The sequence below is a fragment of the Hyperolius riggenbachi genome, chromosome 4 (assembly GCF_040937935.1).
Source record: "Hyperolius riggenbachi isolate aHypRig1 chromosome 4, aHypRig1.pri, whole genome shotgun sequence".
NCBI lineage: Eukaryota > Metazoa > Chordata > Amphibia > Anura > Hyperoliidae > Hyperolius > Hyperolius riggenbachi.
In genome coordinates, this window is record NC_090649.1 from 295,628,488 (window position 1) to 295,649,461 (window position 20,974).

At 41.0% G+C, this 20,974-nt stretch overlaps 1 protein-coding gene across 1 annotated transcript in view; it reads left to right on the forward strand.

Annotated features, from left to right (window-relative positions):
* The window catches only part of RSPO3 (R-spondin 3), a 150,308-nt gene that overhangs the window by 82,231 nt on the left and 47,103 nt on the right, over positions 1–20,974 (forward strand). The window contains exons 2-3 of the mRNA XM_068231482.1: positions 14,634–14,825; positions 18,651–18,797. Coding sequence (XP_068087583.1) covers positions 14,634–14,825; positions 18,651–18,797 — 339 coding nt within the window. The remainder of the gene's footprint in view (positions 1–14,633; positions 14,826–18,650; positions 18,798–20,974) is intronic.

The following is a 20,974-nucleotide window of genomic DNA, read 5'->3' on the forward strand; positions in this document are numbered from 1 at the left end:
CATTCACCTGAAAATAATCGTTATGTGGGGAGCATTCACCATAAAATAATCGTTAAGTGGGCAGCAGTCACCAGAAAATAATCGTTATGTGGGCAGCATTCACCAGAAAATAATTGTAATGTAGGCAGCATTCACCAGAAAATAATCGTAATGTGGGCAACATTCACCAGAAAATAATCGTTATGTGGGCAGCGTTCACCAGAAAAAAAATGTTATGTGGGGAGCAATCACCAGAAAATAATTGTGATGTTGTCAGCACTCACCAGAAAATAATCGTAATGTGGGCAGCACTCACCAATAAATAATCGCTATGTGGGCAACAGTCACCAGAAAATAATCATTATGTGGGCACCAGCATTCACCAGAAAATAATCGTTATTGTGGCACCTTGCCCTTTTGAATTACATACTATTTAGCGTGATTTATTTGATTGTATTCCAGAGGTGGTTAGTACTGATAACAATTGGCACGTACCTGGAAATTGTATTTTAATTGTTTTTATAACCTTGTTTGTTTGTCAATAAAGATTTAGCTATTTATTCATTGAGATCCAGATTGTCCTTGAGATATCATTTATGGCCCAGATTGGCCTTTCTTTTTCTTTCTGTGTTTAATAATCGTTATGCGGGCAGCATTCACCAGAAAATAATCGCTATGTGGGGAGCATCCACCAGAAAATAATAGCTATGTGGGCAGCATTCACCAGAAAATAATCGTTATGCGGGCAGCATTCACCAGAAAATAATCGCTATGTGGGGGGGAGCATTCACCAGAAAATAATCGCTATGTGCGCAGCATTCACCAGAAAATAATTGCTATGTGGGGAGCATTCACCAGAAAATAATCGCTATGTGGAGAGTATTCACCAGAAAATAATCGCTATGTGGGGAGCATTCACCAGAAAATAATCGCAATGTGGGGAGCATTCACCATAAAATAATTGCAATGTGGGGAGCATTCACCAGAAAATAATCGCTATGTGGGCAACAGTCACCAGAAAATAATCGTTATGTGGGCAGCATTCATCAGAAAATAATCGCTATGTGGGCAGCATTCACCAGAAAATAAACCTGTAAAAAAAATTCACTCACCTGGCCGGCCTCTGCCGTGCAGCTCCCCGACGATCCTCCAGCGTCGATCCTCCTGCAGCCAGTGTAAATCTCCCGTGCTGACAGGCAAAGAGCAGGGCTAGGGGAAGATGGCGCCTGAAGCCCTGTACTGGAGACACAAATAGTCTCCAGTGCAGGGCTTTGGCAGCCATCTTCCCGTAGCCCTGCTCTGCCTCCCGGAGGCAGTTCCCGCAGTGGGCTGCGGGGAGTTCAACACCTGGGGGGTCCCGGGCGGGCAGCGGGGAAGAGAGGCAGAAAGAGGGGACCCAGGTGAGGGAGGGGGGGATCTGTCCCCCTTCCCTGGCACTGTCCCCTACCCCTCCTTCTAGTGCTGCTCTTCCCCTACCATGTGGGGTCATGGCTACACCCCCTGAGGGTCAGTCACCCGGGGCGCCATGCCCCCCTGCGCCCAATGGTAGGGACGTCACTGTGCTCCTGGCATCTGCATTAACAGATCATCATATGCTGAACTGTGAACTATCACACACATTCAATGTGCGGGACTGTGTATCATGATCTTAAAGTGTACCCGAGGCGGCATGTGACATGATGAGATAAACATGTAAGTGACAGGTTCTGTCTTGCTGGTACCTTTTCAGGAATATAGTAAACATCACTGATAAGGAAATTACAGCCATAAAAGTTTTCCTGGCAGAATACAACTTCTGAGAGCAGAGGGAGATAAAATACATGAACTACCGGTATTAACCTTTTTCTAACTCTGGGACACTTATTAGGCTGGCACTGAGCAGAGGCAACAAAACATTCAATCTCGTTTGTAAATGTTTAAATATAAAAGAAATCTATGGAGTATCTAAAAAAAAGTCATTTTGAGGAGTGGAGCATAAATACAGTTGTTTATCTCATCAGTTTATTTTCACCTCGGGTTCACTTCAAGGAATATTATACTCTTAGTACACTTTAAAAAACAAAACAAAAAAAACTACACAATACATTTAATTCAGCTTTATGTAATGTAAGAATTGCAAAAATAATTTCAGCGTGCTTCCTTTATTTTTACATTTTTATAACATAGTACAAAAAGTCTTGGCCAGCTCGCTCATGCAGAGGCATGGCATTGGCTTGATTGGTCAAGCTCTAAATTGCTGCGAACACTTTCTGCATCCAGCCAGATCATGACCAGCAAATCAGACCAAGTAGACATGCTCCACCATGGGTTGTGGTGCACACAAGGACTCATACTGTAGGGCTAATTTTGGAGACCTGTCAGTTAACCTGTATGTTTTTGGATTGTGAGAGGAAACTGAAGCACTTCGCACAAACCAACATCAAAATATGAACTCGTAGATCCAGGACTCTAGATTTGCAAGGCAACAGTGCTAACTACTCTATTTGGGCTGTCATTTCACTTATTGCTGTTTAACATCAGTTGAATAGAAGATATAAACATAAACTCCCTCGTTGGCATAAAACATGAGATTACATCATTTATTGTAAATGCAAATTTCAGTTACAATGTCTGGTCTGTGGGAATTGCACTATAAATTGTGATATAGTTTCTATAAAGTAGAGAGTACAACTGAATGTCAATTTGGTGTTGCAGCAGCATTTAAAGGATGCTGCCTGTGACATATTCATTAAGACAATGGCCTCAATTCACTAACCTTAACTCCTGTCTTTAATAACTCTTCTAAACTGTTTTACAGTTATCACAATTATATCACCATGGTGATATAATTGTGATAACTGTAAAACAGCTCAGAAGAGTTATTAAAGACAGGAGTTAAGCTTAGTGAATTGAGGCCAATATATGGTGTGATCTAAATGTTAGCGTTTTAGGTATTATTTCAAGATACCTTTTTTTATTACTTTGCAGTCTCTTTCAGGCATGCAAGTACAAAGTGATTCTTTATTTTAGGCCACTGGCATTATATTAATCGTGTTATGCAAAGTATCAATAACTGATTAGGCATAAACCTTTTAAAGGCTTGATTTACTTAAGAATCTCCAGTGGTCCCCAAATATCTCCAGTAGGATGCATCATACAGTATTTTTAAAGTTGTACATTTTACACTTAAACATGTATAACCCCTTAAACAGCAGTTCCACTGATGAATATTTCCTGAGTGCTAGGTCAAAGTATCAACCCATTAAAACTATAGAATGGAAAAGGTGTATCTTCTCTTCTCAATTCACTACAACTTCATACTACCTATACAATTCATTATAAACTTTTTCTTTAATTAAATAATTTTGAAAATAAAAGTAAACGAATTCTGTTATTTTCTTAAAGGATACCTGAAGTGAAATGTGACATGATGAGATAGACATGTGTATGTACCTTGCCTAGCACACAAATAACTATGCTGTGTTCCCGTTTTTCTTTCTCTGCCTGAAAGAGTTAAGTATCAGGTATGTAAGTGGCTGACTCAGTCCCGACTCAGACAGGAAGTGACTACAGTGTGACCCTCACTGATAAGAAATTCCCTTTTTATCTCTTTCTTGCTCTCAGAAGCAATTTTCTGCTAGGAAAGTGTTTTATAGTTGGAATTTCTCATCAGTGAGGGTCACACTGTAGTCACTTCCTGTCTGAGTCGGGACTGAGTCAGCCACTTACATACCTGATATTTAACTTTTTCAGACAGAGAAAGAAAAAAAGGAACACAGCATAGTTATTTGTATGCTAGGCACTGTACATACACATGTCTATCTCATCATGTCACATGTCACTTCGGGTATCCTTTAAAAGTAAACATACACATAATAGGTTGCTATAGGCAATGTCATGTCTTTATCTTAGTACATGTGGGAGGTACATGGATACTGACACAGTACTTGTGGTTCTTGTACAGTATTTCAGCAAAAGATGGAATATGCTGGCAATTTATAGAACCATAATAATAATAATAGACCACTCATATGCTGTGTAGCAGCCAGATATCAGCTTTAACCACTTCCCGACCGCCGTATAGACAATTGGCGGCCGGGAAGTGGACCTCGCAAGGACCGCCGTATTGACAAATGGCGGCGGTCCTTGTAGGGGCATGGGCGGCGCGATCGCGTCATTCGTGACGCGATCGGCCGCCGCGGACTGGCTCCGCCCACCTCGCGCTGTAACCCGCCGGCCGTTCGGAAGCGCCGGCGGGTTACTAAACACCGGATCGCCGCATACAAAGTGTATAATACACTTTGTAATGTTTACAAAGTGTATTATACAGGCTGCCTCCTGCCCTGGTGGTCCTAATGTCCGAGGGACCACCAAGGCAGGCTGCAGCCACCCTATGTTACACCCAAACACACTGATTTTACCCCCCCCTGCCCCAGATTGCCCACAGCACCCCTCAGACCCCCCCCCTGCCCACACCCCAGACCCCTGTTTGCACCCAATCACCCTCCTAATCACCCATCAATCACTCCCTGTCACTATCTGTCAACACTATTTTTTTTATCCCTCCCCCTGCCCCCTCCTGATCACCCCCCCCCACCCCTCAGATTCTCCCCAGACACCCCCCCCCTGTGTACTGTATGCATCTATCCCCCTGATCACCTGTCAATCACCTGTCAATCACCCGCCAATCACCCATCAATCACCCCCTGTCACTGCCACCCATCAATCAGCCCCTAACCTGCCCCTTGCGGGCAATCTGATCACCCACCCACACCAATAGATCGCCTGCAGATCCGACGTCAGATCACCTCCCAAGTGCAGTGTTTACATCTGTTATCTACCCTAAACACCCACTAATTACCCATCAATCACCCATCAATCACCCCTTATCACCACCTGTCACTGTTACCCATCAGATCAGACCCTAATCTGCCCCTTGCGGGCACCCAATCACCCGCCTACACGCTCAGATTGCCCTCAGACCCCCCTTATCAATTCACCAGTGCAATATTTACATCTGTGCTTCCCTGTAATAACCCACTGATCACCTGTCAATCACCTGTCAATCACCCATCAATCACCCCCTGTCACTGCCACCCATCAATCACCCCCTGTCACTGCCACCCATCAATCAGCCCCTAACCTGCCCCTTGCAGGCAATCTGATCACCCACCCACACCAATAGATCGCCTGCAGATCCGTCGTCAGATCACCTCCCAAGTGCAGTGTTTACATCTGTTCTCTACCCTAAACACCCACTAATTACCCATCAATCACCCATCAATCACCCCCTATCACCACCTGTCACTGTTACCCATCAGATCAGACCCTAATCTGCCCCTTGCGGGCACCCAATCACCCGCCTACACGCTCAGATTGCCCTCAGACCCCCCCTTATCAATTCGCCAGTGCATTAGTTACATCTGTTCTTCCCTGTAATAACCCACTGATCACCTGTCAATCACCTGTCAATCACTCATCAATCACCCCCTGTCACTGTCACCCATCAATCACCCCCTGGCACTGCCACCCATCAATCACCCCCTGTCACTGCCACCCATCAATCAGCCCCTAACCTGCCCCTTGCGGGCAATGTGATCACCCACCCACACCAATAGATCGCCTGCAGATCCGACGTCAGATCACCTCCCAAGTGCATTGATTACATCTGTTCTCTCCTCCAAACACCCACTAATTACCCATCAATCACCCCCTGTCACTGCTATCCATCAGATTAGACCCCTATCTGCCCCTAGGGCACTCAATCACCCGCCCACACCCTCAGAACACCCTCAGACCCCAGCCCTGATCACCTCGCCAGTGCATTGCTTGCATCTATTCCCCCCTCTAATCACACCTTGAGACACCCATCAATCACCTCCTGTCACCCCCTAGCACACCTACCCATCAGATCAGGCCCTAATTTGCCCCGTGTGGGCTCCTGATCACTCAGCCAAACCCTCAGATCCCCCTCAGACCCCCTTCCGATCACCTCCCCAGTGCATTGATTGCATCTATTTTCCCCTCTAACCACCCCCTGAGACACCCATCAATCACCTCCTGTCACCCCCCTAGCACTCCTATCCATCAGATCAGGCCCAATACAACCTGTCATCTAAAAGGCCACCCTGCTTATGACCGGTTCCACAAAATTCGCCCCCTCATAGACCACCTGTCATCAAAATTTGCAGATGCTTATACCCCTGAACAGTCATTTTGAGACATTTGGTTTCCAGACTACTTACGGTTTTGGGCCCGTAAAATGCCAGGGCGGTATAGGAACCCCACAAGTGACTCCATTTTAGAAAAAAGACACCCCAATGTATTCTGTTAGGTGTATAACGAGTTCATAGAAGATTTCATTTTTTGTCAAAAGTTAGCGGAAATTGATTTTTATTGTTTTTTTTTCACAAATTGTCATTTTTCAACAACTTGTGACTAAAAATAAAATCTTCTATGAACTCGCCATACACCTAACAGAATACCTTGGGGTGTCTTCTTTCTAAAATGGGGTCACTTGTGGGGTTCCTATACTGCCCTGGCATTTTAGGGGCCCTAAACTGTGAGGAGTAGTCTAGAAAACAAATGCCTCAAAATGACCTGTGAATAGGACGTTGGGCCCCTTAGCGCACCTAGGCTGCAAAAAAAGTGTCACACATGTGGTATCTCCGTACTCAGGAGAAGTAGTATAATGTGTTTTGGGGTGTATTTATACACATACCCATGCTGGGTGGGAGAAATATCTCTGTAAATGGACAATTGTGTGTAAAAAAAATCAAACAATTGTCATTTACAGAGATGTTTCTCCCACCCAGCATGGGTATGTGTAAAAATACACCCCAAAACACATTATACTACTTCTCCTGAGTACGGCGGTACCACATGTGTGGCACTTTTTTACACCCTAAGTACGCTAAGGGGCCCAAAGTCCAATGAGTACCTTTAGGATTTCACAGGTCATTTTGCGACATTTGGTTTCAAGACTACTCCTCACGGTTTAGGGCCCCTAAAATGCCAGGGCAGTATAGGAACCCCACAAATGACCCCATTCTAGAAAGAAGAGACCCAAAGGTATTCCGTTAGGAGTATGGTGAGTTCATAGAAGATTTTATTTTTTGTCACAAGTTAGCGGAAATTGACACTTTTAGGGCCCCTAAAATGCCAGGACAGTATAGGAACCCCACAAATGACCCCATTTTAGAAAGAAGACACCCCAAGGTATTCTGTTAGTATTACGGTGAGTTCATAGAAGATTTTATTTTTTGTCACAAGTTAGCGGAAATTGATTTTTATTGTTTTTTTTCACAAAGTGTCATTTTCCGCTAACTTGTGACAAAAAATAAAATCTTCTATGAACTCACCGTACTACTAACGGAATACCTTGGGGTGTCTTCTTTCTAAAATGGGGTTATTTGTGGGGTTCCTATACTGTCCTGGCATTTTAGGGGCCCTAAACCGTGAGGAGTAGTCTTGAAACGAAATTTCTCAAAATGACCTGTGAAATCCTAAAGGTACTCATTGGACTTTGGGCCCCTTAGCGCAGTTAGGGTGCAAAAAAGTGCCACACATGTGGTATCGCCGTACTCAGGAGAAGTAGTATAATGTGTTTTGGGGTGTATTTTTACACATACCCATGCTGAGTGGGAGAAAGACCTCTGTAAATGGACAATTGTGTGTAAAAAAAATAAAAAATTGTCATTTACAGAGATATTTCTCCCACCCAGCATCGGTATGTGTAAAAATACACCCCAAAACACATTATACTACTTCTACTGAGTACGGCAATACCACATGTGTGGCACTTTTTTGCAGCCTAACTGCGCTAAGGGGCCCAAAGTCCAATGAGCACCTTTAGGCTTTACAGGGGTGCTTACAAATTAGCACCCCCCAAAATGCGAGGACAGTAAACACACCCCACAAATGACCCCATTTTGGAAAGTAGACACTTCAAGGTATTCAGAGAGGGGCATGTTGAGTCCGTGGCAGATTTCATTTTTTTTTGTCGCAAGTTAGAAGAAATGGAAACTCTTTTTTTTTTGTCACAAAGTATCATTTTCCGCTTACTTGTGACAAAAAATAATATCGTCTATGAACTCACTATGCCTCTCAGTGAATACTTTGGGATGTCTTCTTTCCAAATTGGGGTCATTTGGGGGGTATTTATACTATCCTGGAATTCTAGCCCCTCATGAAACATGACAGGGGGTCAGAAAAGTCATAGATGCTTGAAAATGGGAAAATTCACTTTTTGCACCATAGTTTGTAAACGCTATAACTTTTACCCAAACCAATAAATATACACTGAATGGGTTTTTTTTTAATCAAAAACATGTTTGTCCACATTTTTCGCGCTGCATGTATACAGAAATTTTACTTTATTTGAAAAATGTCAGCACAGAAAGTTAAAAAAATCATTTTTTTTGCCAAAATTCATGTCTTTTTTGATGAATATAATAAAAAGTAAAAATCGAAGGAGCAATCAAATAGCACCAAAAGAAAGCTTTATTAGTGACAAGAAAAGGAGCCAAAATTCATTTAGGTGGTAGGTTGTATGAGCGAGCAATAAACCGTGAAAGCTGCAGTGGTCTGAATGGAAAAAAAGTGGTTAAAGGACAAGTAAGAGGGATATGGAGGCTGCCATATTTATTTCCTTTTAAACAATACCAGTTGCCTGGCCATCCTGCTGATTCTCTGCCTCTAATACTTTTAGTCACAGATCCTGAACAAGCATATGCCGGTCAGATGTTTCTGACATTAATGTTAGATCTAAAAAGATTAGCTGCATTCTTGTTTTTGGTATTATGCAGCCCAATAGATCAGCAGGGCTACCAGGGAACTGATATTGATTAAAAGGAAATAAATATGGCAGCCTCCATATCCCTCTTGCTTCAGTTGTTGCTGGTGAGACCTGGCTAATTACTGCAATGTAGGAAGAGAACAGATGTACTTTACATATTGTATAGTATGTAGTTATTATTAATATTTTTTATTTATATAGCGCCAACATCTTTAGACGTTAAAGCACAACTAAAGTAAGAGGGATATGGAGGCTGACATATTTATTTCCTTTTAAATAATGCAAATTGCCTGCCTGTCCTACTGATCCTCTGCCTCTAATAGTCTTACCCATAGACCCTGAACAAGCAATCAGATCAGGTGTACCAAGTCTAACCTGATTAGCTGCATGCTTGTTTCAGGTGTGTGATTCAGACACTACTGCAGTCAAAGAGATCAACAGGACTGCCAGGCAACTGGTATTGTTTAAAAAGAATACATATGGCAGCAACAATATGCTTCTCACCTCATATTTCCTTTAACCTACATGCACAGTTAAAAGTAAACAGACATTTATAATACCATACAAATACAGAAAAAGGGCTAGGAGGAAGAGGTGTGCATTGCTTTGCTGTTGACTGTGCTACATTTTACACAGCAGGAAACATGTTATAGCAGGGCCCAGCCTAGCTTTTCTCAATGACCTTTCTATAGTCGGCTAAATTCAAATAGGTAATTCATCTGAAGAAGGCTTATTAGCCAAATGCTACGTTGGCCAATAAATGGTATCACCCAGTTTCAAAACTTTTAGGTAATTTTCCTGGCATCAGCAATGTTATAAATTCCCCGTTGATGTCCACCAAAAAAATGGCAATAAAGCTGCAATTGGGCATTAAAATTGACATGCTCAGCATTTAGTTGTCTACACATTTGGCAAATGGTACTTGTAACGTCTGATGTTCACCTATTCTCGTTGAACCTTATAACAGACTTGAATTAGAACTCTGCCTGAATGCCTTTCAGCTGTTGGACTGATGTTCACAGTATTTGGTATCCACTGTTTCAGGAACTGCAATTTCTCAAACATAGTTGAAAAAAAAAACTGAACAAAATAGTACTGATCATCATCACACATAAGGTATTTTTGACTGAAAATGTTTAAAACAGTATGTTCCCCTACCAAGAATGGAAACATGGAGACTGCAGAAAGTGGCTGTGTCTGGGTGTGCTTGTGAATAACTATAACATGGAAGCTTCTCCATTAGTTGAACTTACAGGACACAATGGAGTGCCAGAAGCCAACTATAAGTATTTGTTCCCGTAGAACTGTAGTTAGCAATAGTAAGTGGAAAGGGGTAGAATAAAGAAAGATGGCAAAAAGCAGGAGACAAAGGGCTGGTTCACACGGACGGCTTAAAAAGCGGAAGGACGCTTACAGGAAGCAGTAGGAGGCTGGGAGAATCACAATGATCGCGCTGTTTCTAATAGAAGCAGCGGATCATTGCGGGGGCTTAGATCAACGAACGGGAATGGAGTTTCCCGTTCATTGATCTCCGGGCGAGTGGGCGGCAGCGTGCACGAGTGGTGGGTGCGCGCGCACGAGCGGCGGGAGCGCGGACAGGGGCGGTAGCGCGGAAGGTACGGATTTCTCCGTCCCTGGGGGTTAAAGGATGGAAAAAGGGACTGAGAAATTCGTACGGCTGGGGGTAAAGTGGTTAATGGGAGCCTGAAGTGAAAGGGATATGGAGGCTGGCATATTTATTTAATTTTAAACAATGCATATTGCCTGCTTGTCCTGCTGATTATCTGCCTCTACTATTAGCCATACACCCTGAACAAGTATATGCTGGTCAAATGTTTCTGACATTAATGTCCGATCTGAAAAGATTAGCTGCATTCAAACACCAAGATCACGTGTTTCCGACCCAAGTCTGGCCCGATTAGCTGCATGCTTGTTTCAGACATGTGATTCAGACACTACTGCAGCCAAAATAGTCAGCAGGACTGTCAAGAAACTGGTATTGTTTAAAACAAAATAAACGTGGCAGCCTCCATATACCTCTCACTTCAGGTTCCCTTTAACAAAAAGCTTCATTGCAACAGGACAGTTACTGGGACATTGTTTCAGCCCAGTTCTCAGGATATGTATTATCAGGCACTGTCATTACTGCTATGCATATTGTAGATGAAATCCTGCCGGAAGGTGACATTCCACCGTGAAGGCAATTGGGATATGTTTTTCTTTTTACGTACACGCCTCTCAAGCTCTTATAGCTGTCTATGTTCCTGAAATAGATACTCACCATCACAAGGACCACACAGGATGCTATAGTAGCCTGACAGACAAACCTGGTCATCTATCAGGTTTTTATAATTGTCTGCATTCCTGGTAGTGGAGATAATCAATTTCAGGGAGAATATCCACCCCAAGAAATACATACAAGACAAGATGAATTACATTTATATCTCGCTTTTCTCCTGGTTGATTCAAAACACCAGAGCTGCATTCACTAGGACGCGCTCTATAGGCAGTAGCAGTGTTACGGAGTCTTGCCCAAGGTCTCCTACTGAATAGGTGCTGGCTTACTGAACAGGAGGAGCCAAGATTCAAACTCTGGTCTCCTCTGTCAGAGGTACACTACCCAGCCACTGCTGACGGTTATAACGTCTTGATAGAGATTATCTATTAGGTTACTATAGCTGTCTGTGTTCCAGGTGCTAGAGATGATCACTTCCAGAAATCATCTCCTTCACTAGCAACATTGATAGCCATAACATCCAGATAGATTATATAAGTATTATACACATGCTATACTAAACAACCTTTTTTGAACAGATTTCTAATGTATGGTGTAAGAAATTACTCTCTTTGCTGCATTGGTGTAGTGAGCAAATGGACAGTAGTGGACATCCTGGTGTAGTGGGCAAATGTCTCTGGGCACTTTCTTAGATGCCTGTAGCAGCTTCTGAGACCACTCTGCCAGTCACTGAGCGGTCAGTAGGTGCATCCACATCCAGTGACTCCCCAAGAACTTTTCACTTCCTTCTCTACCACCGGAAAATAAACTACAAATGCAATAGTCTGAGCAATGGGTAGTGCTTTGTGATGAAATATCTATACAGATGTTCATAATTCTCAGAGGTGCCAACAGCTCTGAACTTAGCCCCAGACGATAAGCACATAAGCACATATGGGGAGAAACAATTCTCTTGTTCCAGATGGCTACTTCCACTTCCTATAATTCCTTTCTGAAAGGTCTTGGTAAAGGAAAAGTCTGAAATACAATTCATTTATATTACTCGGCATGGGCTACTTTTAAAGCATTCTGAAAAGACACAAAAAGTACAGTTATGTTTTATAAATAACGTGGTTCACAATTCATCTGGGCATGGGAAGCTCACCATCACAGCTGACATGGTTACTTCAGCTGCCAAGTGTATTTAAAATAAAAATAAACTGTCTAAATCCTAGACTGGACTATACTGGCATCCCATACTGATATCATTGGTGTAAAATCTAGTTTTCAATATGTAAATGTGTCACTGTTTCATATGTAGATGTGTCACATGGCAATCAGCTCGCGAGGAAGCGGGACTTGTACATGTAGAACGTGTGAAAGAGGATTCTTGCCACTCGCTCTCCCCTTCCAGCTGTTGTTTATCCATTGTTTACCTTGTGTTCCTGCACCCGGTGGAGTATATACTGGTTTACATTTTTTGCACCCTATATATATGCTGTTCCATTAGTCTGGTTATAAATTATGCCCTTTATTAGCAGTTTGGTCATGTATAGTATTTCATATGCACTTAATGTATTGTGATTGGTTCATTTTTTGTATTTTGCACAGTAGCACTTTTTTGACTTGTCATTTTGCACTAGATTCATTGATATAGTCCAATTTAAAGCATTCTATAAGCACTTTTTTGAACTTGGGTTCAGAAATATTAGGGTGAGAGTCTATATGCACTGCTAATATATACTTCAAAATATAATGAATTATTGATGATTTTGAATTGTTAATAAAATATTGTGATACACTCTATAGACAACAGTTGGTGCTGATTAGGCCTATCTTTTTTATTTTTGGTCCTCACTGCTCACTGTTGCTGCTCTTTACGTTTAGTCAGTTCCCACATAGAATAATGATGACCTGTTGATCTTCTTATCTGTTCCCTGCTGACAGAAGTTTTTCTCAGCCATACTCAAGTTTTGGGACCTCAAATTATTTATCAGAGATATCTAGCACTGCAGAGAAAATGTGATTTATAGACCTGGGTTTTAAATGCTTACAATGAAAAAAAGGGTAAGGGCAGACACAGGCAGGTTATAAGTAGGTAGGATTGGCACTATCTATATACTACATACATATGTTTATCTAATCATATTACTTGTCACTTCAGGCATTGTTTAAAGTCTGATTTGGAAGATACACTTTTGCGCTCATCTCTCGATATGTTTACATTATGCAACTTGCTATGCCCTGCATTGCTCATGTGAATGCACATCTCTTTGTCTTAGGTCCGTAGGAGGCTTAAGAAATTGCATCCATGCTTCCACACTTGATTTAGTTTTTACATTTTTCTAGCAACCACTTGGGCAGCTTCACCCTGCAAGAGCTTTTTGAAGCATTTGTGATTTTAAAAGCTCTTGCTAATGTAATGCTATGTGTGTGTTCTCACTTGAGCAATGTGATCTTATAAAAATCACCCATAGCATCATTTAATTTGTAAATTATTTACACCTTTTTAAAGGTAATATTATTCCATTTTGGGTTGGTAACGTTGATTAAAAATGTAAAACAATTCACTTTGTCTTTGATACAACCCCTTTTAAACTCGGAATGCTGTCTACTTGTTTCACTCAATTTCAGTCTGTGATTTTGCTAAATTCTCAAGCAATCCTTTTACAAACTGTTATCTTTTTGGTGTCATCAATCACTTCTGCTTGGAATATGTTGGGAATTTGAGTGATGCAAAGTGACAATTTTTTCACAGTTTTCTTTTTCCCTCTAATGAGGCATGGACGAGGTTTTTTGGAATTACCCCATTGTAATTTGCTTGTAACCACAAACTCCCAGCAGTGAATGTGAAGTTGTCAGTAGTTCACATTCTTTACTAAATCACATTCCTTTACTGATGTGTAGCTGGATACAGTTGGATCTGAAATGTCAGCATTCTTTATATTTAGTATGTAAGTATATTAATAAATGAATAGTAAGACCAGCTACTTATTACGCAAAGTCCCATTAAAATAAGCCTATGAGTGCAATAAATATCAACAGTCTATGGAAAGGTCCTTGAATTAAGAAGTATAGGGATGCTGCCTTTCTGAGTCATATACCTGGAACAAGCATGACATCAGTGGCATTAGAAAAACTTATCTGTATACAGTAGTTGCAGAATTTTTTAAAAATAAGTCAGAAATGGTTTATTCTGCTTTTCAAACTGTTCAGTTTTCCTTTAAAGTGAAATTCTATTTTTGCTTCAGGAACAAGCAATCTCTTCAGAGCAGCTGTAAGCAATGTTCTGATGAATGCCACATGTTATTGCAGACTGCGTACCTTGGTTTTGGAACACATAATCACCCAGCCTTCTCAGTATACCCCGTAACACGGTCTGCCCAGTTTGGAGTGTCCATGTTGAAGACAACTTAAAAGTCCTCCTACTTTGTGGTGCTATTTACGCATGCAGGAGGAGGAAATACTTGGGCTACAAGTTTTCTACACTTGAGAAAATTAAAAATGTACAAGTAATGATTCAAATTCACCATTTTTGTACTTAAATAGTAAATATATTTTAACAATATACACTCATTTTAATTTTGATTTTCCTTGTAGGGTTAAAGCAGTTGTTTAAGTAGCCACTGTATTAATTACACTTTTCTTATTTTCTCTTTTTAGTGCATCCTAATGTCAGCCAAGGTTGCCAAGGGGGATGCGCGACATGTTCCGATTACAATGGCTGCATAACATGTAAACCAAGACTGTTTTTTGCATTAGTAAGAAATGGTATGAAGCAAGTTGGGGTTTGCCTTTCTTCATGTCCAAATGGATACTATGGAATACGTTCTCCAGGAATAAATGAGTGCAAAAGTAAGTTACGAAGTTACCACAATTTTATGAAATTGGACCTGATATGAAAATACAGTGAAGAGCCCCATTTCAGTACAAGTCAGCACCATCTGAATTAGACTGTAATAAAACACTCACCCTTAATATGCCTGATAGCCCCCTGCATGGACATCCAAACCTTTGGCACTTGGTTCTGCGCATGTGTAATATGTGCTCTCCCTGCAACAAAATGCTGGAAGTGTGGTCACATGGACGTTCTTGTCAATACACATATCAAAACCCTGAGATAGAAATTTGGAGGTCCATGGAGAGTTGTTAGCTATGGGGAAGCTGATTACTGGCCACAGTCAACATCAACACCATCTAGTGCTAGACGGGTACTGTAGTGTTTGCAGTAATTTACAGTTTTCAGTCCGGGACTGCTTTATATTCTGTAAATGTAATAAACAACTTACAAATACATACTAGTGCATCTCAATAAATTAGAATAACATTGAAAAGTTAATTTATTTCAGTAATGCAATTCAAAAAGTGAAAAGAAGTATTCCTTGCATTTATTTATTTTCATTTTTAAATTATGGCATACATGCAATGAAAACCCCATATTCAGTCTTTTAGAAAATTAGAAAATTACATATGACAGATTAAAATGATTTTGAATACAGAAATGTAGGCTTACTGAAAAGGGTGTCCATAAACACACTGAATATTTGGCCAGGGCTCCTTTTGCAAGAATTATTGCTTCAATGCAGTGGGGCTAGGAGGTGATCAGCCTATAGCACTGCTGAAGAGTTATGGAAGGTCAGGATGCTTTGATAGCAGCCTTCAGCTTGTCTGCATTTTGGGTACAGTGTCTCCCATCTTCCTCTTGATAATGCCCCATAGATTCTCTATGGAAATAAGGTCAGGCGACTTTGCTGGCCAATCAAGCACAGTGACTCCATGGTCAATAAACTAGGTATTGGTGCTTTTGGCAGTGTGGTCAGGTTCCCAGTCCTTCTTGAAAGTGAAAACAGCATCTCCATAAAACTTGTCAGCAGTGAGAAGCATGAAGTATAGTGCTCTACAGTTTCCTGGTAGATGATTGCACTGGCTTTGGACATAATAAAACACAGTGGACCAACACAAGCAGATGACATGGCACCCCAAATCATTACTGACTGCAAAAACTTCACACTGGACCTAAAACAACGTGTATTTTGCGCATCCCCATTCTTCTTTTAGACACTGGAGCCTTGATTTTCACTAGAAATGCTTCATTCACTTTCATCTGAAAAAAGAACTTTGGACCTTTGATCATAAGTCCAGTCCATTTTCTCCTTATTCCAAGTAAGATGCTTCTGATGTCGTCTCTGGTTCAGGAGTGGCTTAACTCAAGGAATGTGACAGTTGTTGCCCATGTCACGGATACGTCTGTGTGTGGTGGAAGCACTGACTACAGCTGCAGTCTACAATATTTAACTTTTTAAAATATTCTAGTTTTCTGAAATACTGAATTTGGGGGTATTCATTGCCTGTAGGCCATAATCAGCAAAACGAAAAAAAAAAAGAAAACATTTGAAATCGATCTCTCTGTGTGTATTGAATCTATATTATACATCAATTTCAATTTTTGAATATAATTACCAAAATAAATTAACTTTTGATGATATTCTAAATTATTGAGATGCACTAATAATTGTGAGCATTGCAGTCTTGCCTGTATATTCCTTTTAATGTGAATCTGAAGTGAAAATAAATGTATGAGATCATGAATTGTATTTCATATTTGTATTTTCAGCTGTATAGCTTTATTTGTAGTATTGCCACAGACTGTCACAGTTGTAGTTTAGAATGTACTCTCTGCCTTTTAAGCAGAAAAAGAAGCAGAAGCAATGACCCTTTCTACTTTCCTACACTAAAACCTAATTAGTTGTCATCTCCCTGACAGATAACAGGCTTTTAGCCTTCATCTACTTTTCAGGAAACAATTTAATTATTTGAGCTGTTAAAAAGCTCTTTTGCATAGATAACAGCTGAAGGTTTTTTTACTCTTGGTGTACTGGAAAACAGAAATGGACTTAAAATAATTTCTTAGTAGGGCTAGCACTACATGTGTTTATGTTTATCTCTCTTCATGTCACATGTCCCTTCAGGTCAGTATTAGGCTTGATTCAGACTGAATCAGATAAAAAACTGATCCTGTAAAAACTGATCCACTTTTCCGTTTAAACTGGGTATCAGTTTTTCATGCAGTTTTACATTCTGTTCACCACCTCCCAGGTACATGTCACCGCGTTCTTCCAATGCTGCCATCCATTTGGGTCCTCTGCCGCTGCTGCCCCCATCCATTTTAGTTCCTGCATGCTTGTAACAACGGAATACCAATCCCAGAGCCTCCTCAGAAGCATTTGGCTCCCATTGGTTTGCAAAAGACCCTGAGAACCAGCAAAGATTTTAATTGGCCCACTACTCAGTGAACCAATAAGAATCCTCACTGAGGAGAGACGATTCCCATTAGTCTATTGCAAACCAATTGTAGTCTGATGTTTCTGATGGGGCTCTGGGATCAGTAAAGCTGGGCCGAGTGGACAGAAGCAGGTAAGTAGTTTAAAAAACATAAGCGGCAAACAGCCTATTGAGAATGGACACTGTCCATCTGGCTGATCCGGAAAATTGTGTGGGACCCAAACTTGCATTCCACTCCACTTCCGCTTTGCATAGGATTTCTTTGCAATTATTCTATTTTGTTTCCTTAAAGAGAATCTGTAACGTCAAAACGTCCCCTGGGGGGGTACTCACCACGGGTGGGGGAAGCCTCAGGATCCTAATGAGGCTTCCCACGCCGTCCTCCGTCCCTCAGGGGTGTCGCTGCAGCCCTCCGTACAGCGGTGACGTCAATATTTACCTTCCCGGCTCCTGCGCAGGCGCTCTGGCGGCTGTCGGCCCCGGAGTAGGCGGAAATACCCGATAGCCATCGGGTCTGCTCTACTGCGCAGGCGCAAGTCTCCGGCATCTGCGCAGTAGAGCGGACCCGACTGAGATCGGGTATTTCCGTCTACTTCGGGGCTGAAAGCAGCCACAGCGCCCCCCGCTGGAGCCTGCAAAGTTAAATATTCTGCTGTTCGGAGGGCTACAGCGAGACTCCCGTGGGATAGAGGACGGCGTGGGAAGCCTCATTAGGATCCCGAGGCTTCCCCCACCCGAGGTGTGTACCCCCATGGGGATATTTTTGATGTTACAGTGTCTCTTTAAGCAGAATGTTTTTTATGACTATGTGATTATAGCCTTATGCTTACTTCAAGGATATGTTAGTGCTACTGATCATGTAAGGCTTTAGTTAGTGTATGTGACATTTTTACAGAATTGATGGTACTGAAGTGACTGCAGACAGGACCAGCAATCTAAGATGCTAGAGCTTAGAAGTAGCATAACAAAGCTAGTACCATGCAAAGGTTAAAATGGCATGTCAGTGACTGGTGAAAAGCTACAGCACTGATGAATGGAGGAAATAGATGGGGAAATATATCATCTGATTCAGCAAAATGTTATCCAAATGCTAGAGCTGACATTTTTTTTAAAAGACTGGGCATATGCATGCATTTTCTGGGATTAGTTTACTAAGTTCCACTGGGCTTTAAATGGAGCATGTTATTAATCATGGTTTCATGCAATGAGTGGGTGGTTTTGTCCATATCTCTGTAAAGTTAATCTCAGGAGATTATTCTCACACTATCTCTCATTAATCTAAAAAGTCTCCTGCAGTTCATCCCTCACACAGTACTTGAATGATAACTACAACTTCTCTGCTTCATTTGTCTCTGCAACTCACCATAAAGACTGATTGAGCCTATTCTTTGGTTTTAGGATGTAAAGCTGACTGTGAAACATGTTTCCATAAAAGCTTCTGCACAAAGTGTAAAGGTGGTTTTTATTTGCACAGTGGAAAGTGTCTTGATACGTGTCCTGATGGGTTTGAAAACAATAACCACAGTATGGAATGCAGCACTATTGGTAAGTAATACTGAGGACAGCATAGTCCAAGGTAGTAAATATTGGTAAGTGGAAAAAGCTGAAGAAGATACTGGGAATAGGATATGTATAAGAGTGATCTCGTGTGCTTTGTTCACTGGAACACTTCTACTCAGTATAAATATTATGGTACTGATTCTATGGAGAAACTGTATAACAAATGTATTAATTGTAACAGTTGTCACCTGTGAAAAGTTTGGTTGGCCACATGTAAGGATTTTCCTTAGTGATATATAAGATATAAAATGTTTGCTTGGGTTCTTATTGAATCCACTTTTTCTCAAAAGTTTTCTCCTAGGACCTAGGAGATTATTTTTCATCTTATATTTAAAATATTTTTCTCTGCAATTGAAAAAAAGGTACCAAACAGATGGACAGAGTAGGCTTGTTTTAAGATATTTCATTGCTTGACATTTTCCCAGGGAGGTTAAAATAATTTATATCAATTTTTATATCCTTTTATACTACTTTATACTACTTACAGTGCCTTTGTTACTATGGAACTCGTAAGGAAATCTGACATTTGCTGCTGTATATTGACTTTGATATAGGTGAAGAAGTATGTAGTTGAGGTGTTATAATCAATAAGTATTGTTTTTTTTTTCTTCATTCAAAATGTAAAAAAAAAAAAAAATTTGCACCAAAACAGCAGAATGAGAACAACAAAATCAGAAATTCCATCATGCTTTGCACAGCATCAGGGGAAAAAAGCCCGGGCAGTTTTCTTCTGTGCAGCTAAAAATGAGGCTTGTATAAGAGAAACAAAGTTCTAATGCTGTGAAACTGTTAAAGAAACACCAAGCCTTTTCAGTGCTGCTGAGTCGATTTTCAGTCTGGAGGTTCACTTTAAGGTGGACATACATTATCCAATTTTTTTATTTATTTATTTTTTTTTATCAGAAAAATCTGATCGATTATTCCACTTGATTAAAAAAATCTACTAATCGGGCCGAGGTGCCATGTGTGGACGATCTATTTTTCCAAAAATCCGATCCTTTTTCAAAGATCAAATAATCCTGCTTATAATATGTACATAGGTAGAAGACTAAAGGACCTGCTGCTTTTTTATTTTTAGATTATTATTCCATTACATACATAATTTTTCTGTGATTTATAATAATATTTTTCCCCAAATATATACAGTATTTCATCGTTTGGACCTTTTAAATAACACGGTCTCTCTCTTTCTTTTGTTTAATTAACTTTTCACAATGTTTCTTTTTTTTAATCTATAATTAAAGTTACATTTATTTTAACCCACTCCCGACAGCCTAACGCCAATGGGTGGTGGTGGAAGGGTGGTGCTGCCAGGATCACCTAATGCCGATTGGCGTCAAGCTCTGGAGTCATAGATTAGCAGGGAACGCGTTTGCGCAAGCACGCGCGTTCCCTGGAGTGACGTCAGCGGCCAGCAGTGAATAGCCTGCCAGCCACGATCGGAGCTAGCAGGTACTTTGATTTGTACAGCGCTACAATCTAGCGCATTGCTGTACAGAGGTCATCACTGTCATTCAGCTGTCCCCATGTGATGATGCCTATGAGAGGTGCTCGTAATGGTGGATCTCGGGGGGGGGGGGGGGTGGAAGGAGGAGGGAGGGAAATTATAGAAAAACAAGCTATTCTATTTAAAAAACCCTATTTAAATGAATAAAAAAAAAAAAACATTGCAGCAGCAATCAGATCCCATCAACAGAAAGTTCTGTTGTTGGGAAGAAAAGGCGGCAAGATTCATTTGTGTGCTAAGTTGGATGGCCAAGCAAATAACTGTTCAAGCTGCAGAGTGCTGAATTGTAAAAAAATGGCTTGGTCACTAGGGGATGTAAGCCTGTGGTGCTTAATAATTGTATTCAATTTACATCTATTAGATTATTTTATCAAACCTACCGTACACCAATCCATTTTTTTTTAATATATTCTTTATTTATCAAAACATTTTTATCCAAAAAAAGTACAAATTACATATAGAAAAGTGTAGAGTACAAACACCATAGTGACATCATGGCCAGGTATTAATACACGTCCGGTACGGCTTTTTATATGGACCCCTGACAATCACCCTCCTCCCTGTTCACCCGTGCCTCCAAAGCGCCCCCAAATGCTCAAGTCTGGCCCTTCTCCACTGTGGGCTCTCTTTACTCCTAGATTTTAGGGCACACTCA